Source organism: Streptopelia decaocto (assembly GCF_964273445.1).
Source record: "Streptopelia decaocto genome assembly, chromosome: 5".
NCBI lineage: Eukaryota > Metazoa > Chordata > Aves > Columbiformes > Columbidae > Streptopelia > Streptopelia decaocto.
In genome coordinates, this window is record NC_138659.1 from 55062130 (window position 1) to 55072423 (window position 10294).

At 45.5% G+C, this 10294-nt stretch overlaps 1 protein-coding gene and 1 long non-coding RNA gene across 4 annotated transcripts; both read right to left on the bottom strand.

The window, feature by feature from the left end:
• Positions 1-2680: 2680 nt before the first annotated feature.
• LOC309440592 lies at positions 2681-5968 on the bottom strand. Its single transcript, XR_014184225.1, has 3 exons — positions 4962-5968; positions 3509-3861; positions 2681-3249 (listed from the first exon to the last, which is right to left on the bottom strand). It is a non-coding gene; the product is annotated as an uncharacterized lncRNA (long non-coding RNA).
• Positions 5969-6472: 504 nt separating this feature from the next.
• Positions 6473-10209, bottom strand: BLOC1S2 (biogenesis of lysosomal organelles complex 1 subunit 2). 3 transcript variants are annotated; one of them, XM_082054410.1, is made up of 5 exons: positions 10053-10209; positions 9064-9180; positions 8103-8222; positions 7540-7644; positions 6473-6994 (listed from the first exon to the last, which is right to left on the bottom strand). In XM_082054410.1, exons 1-5 carry the CDS (start codon positions 10102-10104, stop codon positions 6963-6965), a joined length of 426 nt encoding a protein of 141 aa, XP_081910536.1. In that variant the 5' UTR covers positions 10105-10209; the 3' UTR covers positions 6473-6962. The 3 variants fall into 3 exon arrangements, with proteins under 3 accessions (XP_081910536.1, XP_081910538.1, XP_081910537.1); XM_082054412.1 differs by lacking the exon at positions 10053-10209 and adding an exon at positions 9599-9817; XM_082054411.1 differs by lacking the exon at positions 10053-10209 and adding an exon at positions 9557-9817.
• Positions 10210-10294: the final 85 nt, after the last annotated feature.

Below are 10294 nucleotides of genomic sequence, written 5' to 3' on the forward strand. Positions count from 1 at the left end.
GAATCATCGATTGTCCTGAATTGGAAAGAAGGACCCACAAGGATCATAGAGTTCAACTCCTGTCCCTGCATATGACAACCCCACAGATCACACCATGTGTCTGAGGGCATTGTCCAGTCTCTTCTCGAATACCGTCAGGATTGGAGCTGTGACACTTCCCTGGGGAGCCTGTTCCAGTGCTCCACCACCCTCTGGGTGAAGAACCTTTTTCTCATGTCCAAACTAAACCTCCCCTGGCAGATCTTCCTGCCATTCCCTCAGGTTCTCTCATTGGTCACTAAAGAGAAGAATTTGGTGCCTACCCTTCCTCCTCCCCTTATGTGGAAGCTGTAGACTGCAATGAGGTCTCCTCTAAGCTGAGCAAACCAAGTGACATGAGCCGCTCCTCATACGGCTTCCTCTGCAAACCCTTCACCAACTTCATAGCCCTCTTCTGGAAACTCTCTAGTAGCTTAATAACTTTTTTATCCTATGTTGCCCAGAACTGCACCCAGTGCTCCAGGTGAGGCCGCACCAGTGCAGAGCAGAACGGGACAATCACCTCCCTCGCCCAGCTGGCAATGCTGTGCTGGATGCACCCCAGGACACGGTTGGCCCTCTTGGCTGCTAGGACACACTGATGGCTCATGTTCAACTTGCTGTCGACCAGAACCCCCAGATCCTTCTCCACGGAGCTGCTTTCCTGCATCTCATCCCTGAGTCTGTATGTACAGCCAGGGTTGCCATTTCCCAGGAGCAAAATACGGCACTTGCCCTTGCTGAACTTCATGCGGTTGGTGATTGCCCAGTTCTCCTATTTGTCCAGATCCCTCTGCAGGGCCTCTCTGCCCTCAAGAGTGTCAACAGCTCCCCCCAATTTTGGGTCATCAGCAAACTTACTGAGCAATCCCTTAAGTCCTGTGTCTAAGTAATTGTCCTGGTTTTGTTAAAAACAAGTTTCTCTTTCAGTGAATGTTGCCTGTCAGCTAAAGCCTTCATATTAGCTGCATTTTCCTGGAGAACCAGACACACATTTTGGTAAACCTAGCAATGGAACGCAAACTTACTGATAAGCACGGTGACCAAGAAACTGACCAACTGTGTATAACATTCCATTCACGTGAATACTTCAGATAAAAGTGGGAGATCACGAGGATCTCGTCCCTTTTTTTCCCTTTTCCCTTTTGGCTTTGCTTTTTTCCTTCTGCTTATGGCCGACATTAGGAGAGGACCTTGCTAGTCATCCCTGCGAACTGAGGCCTAGTGAGAGACTGAATCCAGCTCCGCTTGGCTGTAGAGTCTAATCCAGGACTTTGGGTGCTGGCTCTGCAGTTGCTGAGTTTGGTTTTGTATACTTTGTATTATTTTCTCTATTCTTATTAGTAGCATTAGTAAAACATCTTTAATTTTTTCCAGCTCTCTTCTCTCTGTCCTTCTTTCCCTCCCGATCGCCTGTCCTTAGTGGGAAGGGGGGAGAGGGAGGGGCAAAAGGGGGAAGTGGGGGGGAGAGGAGGTTAACAATCTGCCAGGGTTTTATTGTCACCCCACAATCTAAACCCTTGACAGTCATTTATGAAGACATTGAAGAGTGCTGGCCCTAAGATGGATCCCTGCAGAACCCTGCTAGTGACTGGTCGTCAGCCCGACATAACCCCATTTACTAGAACCCTTTGAGCCCGGCCCGTCAGACGATTGCTCACCCACTGCATTGCGTGTTTACCCAGCTGTGTGCTGAACATCTTGCCTGTAGTTGCTGGGGTCATCCCTGTTAACCTTCTTGAAGATTGGGACAATGTTTGCAGCTTCCAGTCTTCTGGGACCTCTCCAGATTCCCAACAGCGTAGAAAAATCACAGAGACAGGTCTCGCTATGACATTACGCAGCTCTTTAAGCACCCTTGGATGAATCCCATTAGGTCCCATCAACTCGTAGGGATCTAGCTGGAGTAGCAGATCCCATACAAGTTCCAGATCGATTGGGAGTTTATTGTTCTCACAGCGACATCATATGACATCACTGCATGTACTGAGCCCAAACCAACTCTGAACACAGGACCATATTTCTTCCTGAGCAGAAACAATTTTACAAAAAAAGAACATCGCTTTTAATTACATACACTTGCCTGGGCAAGTTGCTCTTCAGCTGCAACATGTGTCCTATGAGGGGCAAAGGAAATGGGTCAAGAGGCAGCTGCCCCGATTCAGACATCTCCCCCCACACTGAGCACACAAGGAGGCAGACAATGCACACCAGTAAGAAAATCACTGTGGCTCCCAGGGCTTCCATGGCAACATGGAACAGGGCTGTGGGATCAGGAAGGGCTGAAGCTGTATCTTGGAAAACTCACTTTCTGAAGCCTACAGCAAAAATAACAGTGCAAATGTAACCAATGGCTGTTCTCCTTTCCTCTGGGTTAAACATACTAATTAGAAAATCATCACTTGCTGCCAACAAACTTGCATGAACTGCTTCTTCAACGTCACCCTTATAGCACTGTAACATCAGAAAGTAGAGACAAACATTAATCACTAACAAACCTTGTATTAACCAATCTTGTCATACTTTCATAGCACACTTGTCTTCTGCATATTAGTGTTGGCTACATGGTTGTCCTCTGCTGCAGTACTGCAAATACAACAATCTATGTATCTATGTAAAGAATGAGGAGCCCATTCTGAAGGCTGTGGACCTATCCGCATAGTACTGCGCTGAAACTTGGATGACTTCAGAATCACTTGTTAGAGCAGCTGGGCAGAAATAACTGGAGGCACCAGGGAAAAAAATCCTCCTCTGGAGCTGAACTCTTCTGTTCCTCTTGAAGAGCTGGAGTTGCCAGGCTGATTTGCATCCCCTGGTTTGCAGGTGCAGTCCAAGTCCTCAAGAACTGCATTGGCTCCAAAGCAGTTGTACAGATCACTTGGATGAGACACTTTGCACCTTGACTCTCCTCTGTCAGACCTCCCTTTCCTCTGTTCTCTTCTGTGTTCTTCCCTTCAAGTAACTGCTACTATCTTCTCTTTTCCACCAGAAAATACTGCAGAAGACAGAGATTTCGGTTCCCCCTGTACCTCTCTACTTCCTCTGGAACTTCTCATGGATTCTCCAGGTGAAATGTTTGAGCAGCAACCAAGCGGTGCCTCTGCTTTTGGACTATACGTTTCCCCAGTACAGCGCTGTTCACAGACACCCTGTGATGTCTCTTCTGTGGTGCTGCCCTCCAAGGACCTGCCATCCTTGCCATGATTTGGATTCTACCAGTCACACAAGGGCCTGCAGGCAGAGAGAGGAATAGTTACTGAGAGACAGAACTGGGAACACAGCTGTCAGCACTCAGCCTATTTGCAATGCCACTGTCACACCATCTTCCAGCCAGCCAGGGAGTCAGTCACTAAAATTCCCTCCCAGTCAAGAGTCACTTGTGGGACAAGCTCCTCTGCCCAGTGCTGCTTCCTGGAGGTGGGATACTCAAAGGTTTGGGAAGGGATTTGCTATTTCTTAGCTTTCTTACCTGAAAACACTAGGTACTTACTGGCAATGCACAGTTAGATGGATTTCCATCTTCAGAGCTCCTGGAGGTTTCATCTTTGTACTTTAAAAATGCAATTTTCTATACATAAAAAAGCAACTTTTTCAACAGGAACATGATTTGGTCCTTGCTTGGCTTTTATTGCTTGATCTTGTGAAAGTTTCTTCTGCTGACACATCGCCCTGTGGTGTCCGTGTTGCAATCCTGTCAAGAAAACACCATGAGCAGAGAAATGCCACACTATTTTTCTTGGAAATTCTCTGTGCTCCGACCACACCGATTCCTTGACCTTCCAACAGCATGCAGGGCTGCATGTGGTGAGTGGATCTCTTCATCACAGCAACTATCAAATGGACCTGTTGATTGGAACAAGACATGGCTAAGCCAGCAGTTGTACAAAACCAAAAGAAAATACAGGTGTCACTGGAGTATATTTAAACCTGTCCTTGAGCCAACTCTTTACCTTCCTGTAAACATAGAAACCAGACATTGGGCCTCTGTCTGTGAAGAAGAGGGATGGGGCAGGCCAGGAAGCTCCAAGCAGACTGAGCATTCTCCAGATGAGTACAGAGGGAACAAGATACAATGTTTTAACTTTCATGTGATCTTCTTTTCCTATTCAGTGTCACTCAGTGCTCTTGGCCCCCACAACCTTGAGGGGTGAGGAGCTGTTAACAACAGCTACATGGATGCTGTCTTAGAGAGCACAGTTCCCTTTTCAGGCATGACACTGACAGCATCCTCTGTTATCAGACATGTCTTTGGAGATCTGATAAGTGACTAGGGCTTGCAGCTAATATATGTACTCTAGAGTGTAATTTGGTACAGTCACAACCTGCTTATTGACATATGCCCAGTGTTCTGCTGAGCAGAGGACCAACTCTGGCCCTCGTGCCCCTGAGAATGCGTTCTTGCTTACCTAGTACTAGCCTATCCTTGAGTCCATCCCTTTCTGCCCAAACACTCCGACAATCCTTACATCTAACTCCTGTCTTAGGAAAACTTCTACTGGGCTGCGGTCATGTTCATTGCTCCCTTTGGCAACACAGCATGCTCCGGGCTCACATTATGGAAGGAAATGTCTTGCTGCTGCAGGATGAGCATGGTACATTACACCACGCATAAGAAGAGTGAGGAACATAACTGCCTCCTCCTTTCTATGAAGAAAGACTAGCAGCCCTAAAACATGTTCACCATTACATGCCTCCCAACTGTTGCAAGATGAAAAGGTTCCCTACTGGGCCCAAGGCAGTTGGACGTGCTAGAGGATGTAAACACAAAACAGAGAGGCCAGCCATTCCGTTCTTCTTGGACACTTCTGGAATTTATACAGCAAGACTGCTCTTATGATCCCATAGGCAGGGAATCCTTCTTACTATGGAACTATGGCGTTTGACATCCCAACTGGAATGTGAGCTGTGTGTGTTAAGGAAAACAGAAAGTGACTGGGACTCACCTTAACACAGAGCAGGGCTGCCACCCATCCACTTCCAGGGGAGTCTGACTCATATTGATAACGGAGTGGACTTGCATTGGCAGTGAACTACCATTAGAGCATGGAGTGCATCCAGGCCACATTCCATTCTATATTCAGTACTTGATTTGCAGGTTATCTGCCATAAGCAGAAATTATTTGGCTTTCTGTCATGTGATAGGGCAAGGCACTGGCACTTAAGGCTTGATATTATTCTTATCTCATAGATCTCATGATCACAACTCTCTAGACCACAGATGGCCACCTCTCCACTGTAATCCCTTGGGATACAACGCTCTCACCCCTTCATCTTGGCTTCTGCACTGAGCCAGAGTACAGGGCCAGGTGCACCCCTGCAGTGGAGAACAATCCCTTCATGTGTCAGCATATGTTCTGTGCTTCTGGCACTGCCTTCCCAAAAAGTTTTGGAAACTGAAGAGATCACTACGTTGGAAGGTCAGTGGTCTTGTTTCCATCTTAGAACAACCTGCCCTGGTAAGCATTTCAGTGGCTTGTCAGTTGTAGATGATGTCCACCTATCCAGAACCATTTCCAACCTGATAGGAATCAGCGACATTTCTGTTAGAGGTGGGTGTGGGCCAGAGAAGGGACTTACAGTGGACCAGGGCCTAAGTTTCAAGCCACATTCAAGTGTTATATGCTTTCGTGAAAACTCCCATTCTTCCAAGGGACAAAGGAGTTCCAAGTAGCACCCTCAAGCTTCTATATTAGCAACCAAACATCTGTAATTCTCTTCCCCAGTGGCAAAGCTAAAGGATAGTACTATCTAAAACACTGGTGACCCTCAATGAATCATGTCTAGATATTGCATAATCTACATGAACCTCTGTAAAAACAGGACTCTCTACCACTTTGTGGTACCACTTCCAAGCATCAGAGATCACCAGCAACTATTTACAGTGGCTGTACACTGACTGACAGAAGGATGATCTTCATCACATTGGCAGTGGACTAGACATTCTTCTACACAGCCTGTATGAAGTTTGAACTGCTTCTTTCCTACATCAGCACTTGTACTATCCTTGACTGCAACTCACTCAAAAGCCAGCTTGAACAAGTCAGGTCAATAGGTATAGAAGAAAAAGCAAAACAAAACAAAGCCACAAACACACAACATGGAGTATGAGTACCTGTTCAGTAATAAGAGTTCTGTTAAACTAGCAATTTGGAACACTGTTAATCTGGTAGAGAATAAGTTTTCTGTGCTGGTCATGCCTCTTCAAAATTCATTGGTGAAGCAGTCAAAAGATCTGCTAAGTTAACTGAGGATGTGATCTCTTGCAATCTCAGCTGGGGTCCAGACAGTCAAAGAATATAATTGCAGAAATACTTGACAAAGAGTATAAAACATGTTCTCTTCTATGATCTCTAGTAGCTGGAATGAGTATGTCTTTATTAACAGACCTTTCAAAAAAAAAAAAAAAAAGGACAACTTACATAATATTTTCAAAAGGAATTTGAGATTCCAGAGAGACAAATGCACCAAGTTGTTTTATTGTAACCTTATAATAATTAGTCTCTCTATTTCAAACAGATAAAGGTGGACACCAAAATGAAGTGTTTTCAATACCATGCTCATAACTCCAAAGGCCCAGGTATCTTCTCAACGCAGAGCTCGATGAAGGTAAAAATGAAGTTTAGGTCCTGCTGCTACTGTGAGAAAATGTCTTTATAGATTATGGAGGGCTTTTCCTAGGTAAAGTATTTCTGTGGGACACAGGACTAACACACAGGCCATTTAGGGACAGAACAACTGCGGCAACAGAACCCCTGGAGAAGAGGAAAATATTATTCAGCCTTGAGCCTGAATACAGCCTACTGTATTCCATAGGTAGAAAAAGTTACCAGTCTTGATGTTAGCTGTAACCAAATCCTTGTCAACATACAGAATTGCTATTGTGCAACTTAAACAGAAATCAGTCTGACTCATAGCCCAACTCCAACATAAAGACTGTTGTAATTTCATCGTTTCTCCAGTTTTTTGTACTTGGCTTCTGCAGAAGGAAAAATAACAGTATTTTAGGACTGGATACATAAAAGCTTTGAATCCTGTAAGTTGCTATACATCTTAAAATTCAAGTTAATTTACAGTATCACTCCGGGTAATTTTTTACTAATGCATTTAGCCAAATATAACCGTACAATGAAACTTTCATGAACCAGCTGCTTAAGTGAGACAACTAATATTAATTTAAGCCAAGGGGACTTGGGTGCCTGGTGGAACTTTACAAATCCCTTTATTTGAAGGATTAAATGCCTGTCTATGAAATTTGGGTCAGTGCCTATTGTAAAAGAGAAATCAAGCCTCACTAAGAAGCTACAGTCCAATAACAGCTGTACTAGTCCACTTCCATATAACTTGATACATTAATCTTTTCCCAGAGCTTGCCACTTCACATGCAATGTTCATTGCCCAAAAGCAGCATAGGTAATTCAGCAGCTTAGGCTTGTTAAACAGAGAAGGAGTTCACTTTGCCTTTTTAAGTTCCCTTGCAAGGGACTACCCTGCTAGGTAGTAACAGTAGAGGACAATAGTTACCAAGTTTTTTGGAATATGCATCCAATTTATAAGCTGCCTGCTCCAGAGCTGCAACCTGTTCCTCAATTAGGTTGATTTGTTCCAGATATGGCTGAAGAGCAGCATCTTAAAATTAAAAAAAAAAAAAAAAAAATTAAAAAAGTCAGTTCTCCCTAATTCAATTCCAAGAGAAAGTTCACACTTGAAATACAACTTTCTCATTACATTCTTCAAATAAAAGAATTTAAAAGTCTCTTCCTTCCCCAAAATCAAGCAGTGATACTGATAGCCATGTTCCAGGAAGGCTTGAAATGTTTAAGAGTACTGGCTAAACTCAACACAACTAACAATACACGAATCCAAAGAAGTGTTAATTCCTGCCATAAATTCAGACGCATTTTCTCTTACGCTGGTCTCCATAGCCTATAGCTGCAAAGAAACATATAAGGTTGGCACTGCACAGCAGCACTTCTGTTTCAGGAAGTCTATTTCCTTCCTTCAGCAGTGTGATCTGACTCTGAGATGCCTCATTTCCCAAACAACTGTACTGTTCATTATGCCCCTACCTTATGTGGTTTACTTACATTTTTGATTTAAATCCTTCAGATTTCTACTGATGTTTATAGCGATATCTTTCATTTCTAGGTACTTCAAGCTAGTCAGCTTATTCATGTTTTCCAAGAGTTTGTAGTCTTCACTGGTGGCTTGAAAAGAATAGAGTTTATTTTATTAAAAGTTGATCTGGTTTGAATTGGGTGCAGACTCTTCAAGAGGAAGAGAGATTTCAAACCAATAGCCAAACATTACAAATAATAGTTTAGATAGTGATACAGGTATTAGTATAACGTTCTACAAACAGAGATGTGACATTTTTGTGAATTGTAAAAATCAACTGGACTGATTCTTATTCACTTGCCATTTTTTTGAGAGAAAAATTGACTAATTCCTCACATTTCTACTCTTACTCTGTCAGTTAAACACTTATGTTTACAAAACTGATCGCATAAATACAGACTGGTAATCTGTCCTGTATAACCTTAAAGTCCATGCAAATCAGTAGTGGTATGGAATGCTTTCAAAATTACCCTATGGAATACACTAAGTTGTTGAACAGTTAACTTTGCTGCAGTTACTGTTGCACAGCAGTTTATTCCAAAGCATCAACGTTGGAAAACACGTGTATGATCCTTGCTCTTACTTAGAAACAAAATAGCTGTACATGTTTCACTCTCAGTTGTGCTTCTCTTCCAGTCCTTCTGAACCTAGACCCCTTTTGTTTGTTCTATCATGTACAAGCTTCTGCAAGACTAAAAATAATTAAAGTTGCTGATATCTTACTGAACTCTTTTGAAAAATGTGCTACTCTGGAACTTCAATAATATGAGTAATCTGTTAGTAGTCTAGCAACATGTCAGGCTTGAACTGCCAATCTTCCTAGATACAATCTAAAAAGGTATAACTTAGGCAAACTACACAACAGATTTCTTTAAAATAACATTAAAATAAACAAAAACTTACTTGCAAGTCAGTATTGCAGTGCCTTACCTGTTAGTTCACCTGTTAAATAAGTGGCCATTTTGCTGAACATGTCTTTACAGAGTTCATTGATGTCTGCCTCCGCTGGTTCCTTAGCTTCCTCCGCTGTTTCAATAGCAGGATCCTCTAATCAGGGTACAGACATTACAGGGTTAGGGGAAAGTTAGCAGGTACAGAAATACACCATAAAAGGTTACATTGTCCCTTTCGTTTTTTTCCCTTCAAATTCACTACACCTACTTGCCATACAAGTTGCCTGCTTTACACTAAGGGGTAGCAAAGCTTCCTTGAAGCAGGATCATGATTATTTCAAAACAAAACTTTAGGGAGCATTTAAGGGACAGGCATCTGGCCTGACCACACTTGCAAATATCAGCTCCTTCCTGTATTCGGACGAGTGAGTGACTTCGTGCACAACGTCACCGATGTTTATTTCTAGTCACTGATTCAGGACAGAACAGCCACCTAGTCAGTTTCACAAGGGGCTACAATAGATTCCCACCTGATCACCGTTTTTTTTCTCCAGAAGCATTTCTACCACTACCTGCCCTTGTCCTGCTCTTCGCAGGAGCAGTTCAGCACCTCCTCCTCACGCCGGCATGTTGCTCTTCCCTTTGTCAGCAACTTTTGCCAGCTTAAACACAAAGGCTGCCCCGAGGCCCGCGGCTGCCTCTGACCGCAGCAGCGGCGCGGTGGCGGGACAAGCACACGGGGACAAGCACACGGGGACAAGCACACGGGCGGGATGCAGGCAGGGGAGCAGCCGGCCGGCCGACGGGCGCGAAGCCGTAGCCGCGGGCCCGCCCCGCGGCCGGTCCCCACCCCACTGCTGGAGCCCTTTCCCGCCGCGCCGCGGCTGCTGCCTCGCCGTGCGGCTGCTCCCTACGCCGGGAGCAGGGCCGCGGCCTGGCAGGGCAGGCCACGGCCACGGCCACGGCCACGGGGCCAAGGGCCGGACCCGGAGACGGCCCGACGGCCCCCCCGCCCCGGCCCCTTACGCTTGGCGGGCTGCGCGCCGGCCTCAGGCAGCCCCTCCGCCGCGGTCGCCATGGCGACAGGCCCCCTCCCGCGGCGCCGCTTCCGCCTTCAACCCCGCGCAAGGCCGCGGCCCCGCCCCTCGCGCATGCGTGACTGCGGGCGGGCCAGAGGCGGGGGGGTCGGAGGGGGGCGGGTCTGATCGCGGGGCTGTGGCTGTGGCCGTGGCCGTGGCTGGCCGGGGCGCCGCAGCCGTGCTGGGTCG

Coding starts and splice junctions, on each gene's coding strand:
- BLOC1S2 (XM_082054410.1), bottom strand. CDS start 10,104: ATGGCGACCGCGGCGGAGGGGCTGCCTGAGGCCGGCGCGCAGCCCGCC. Junction 8,223..9,063: donor TTTAACAGGTGAACTAACAG/GTAAGGCACTGC, acceptor ATTCTTTTCAAG/CCACCAGTGAAGACTACAAA. Junction 6,995..7,539: donor TGCATATTCCAAAAAACTTG/GTAACTATTGTC, acceptor TTCCTTCTGCAG/AAGCCAAGTACAAAAAACTG.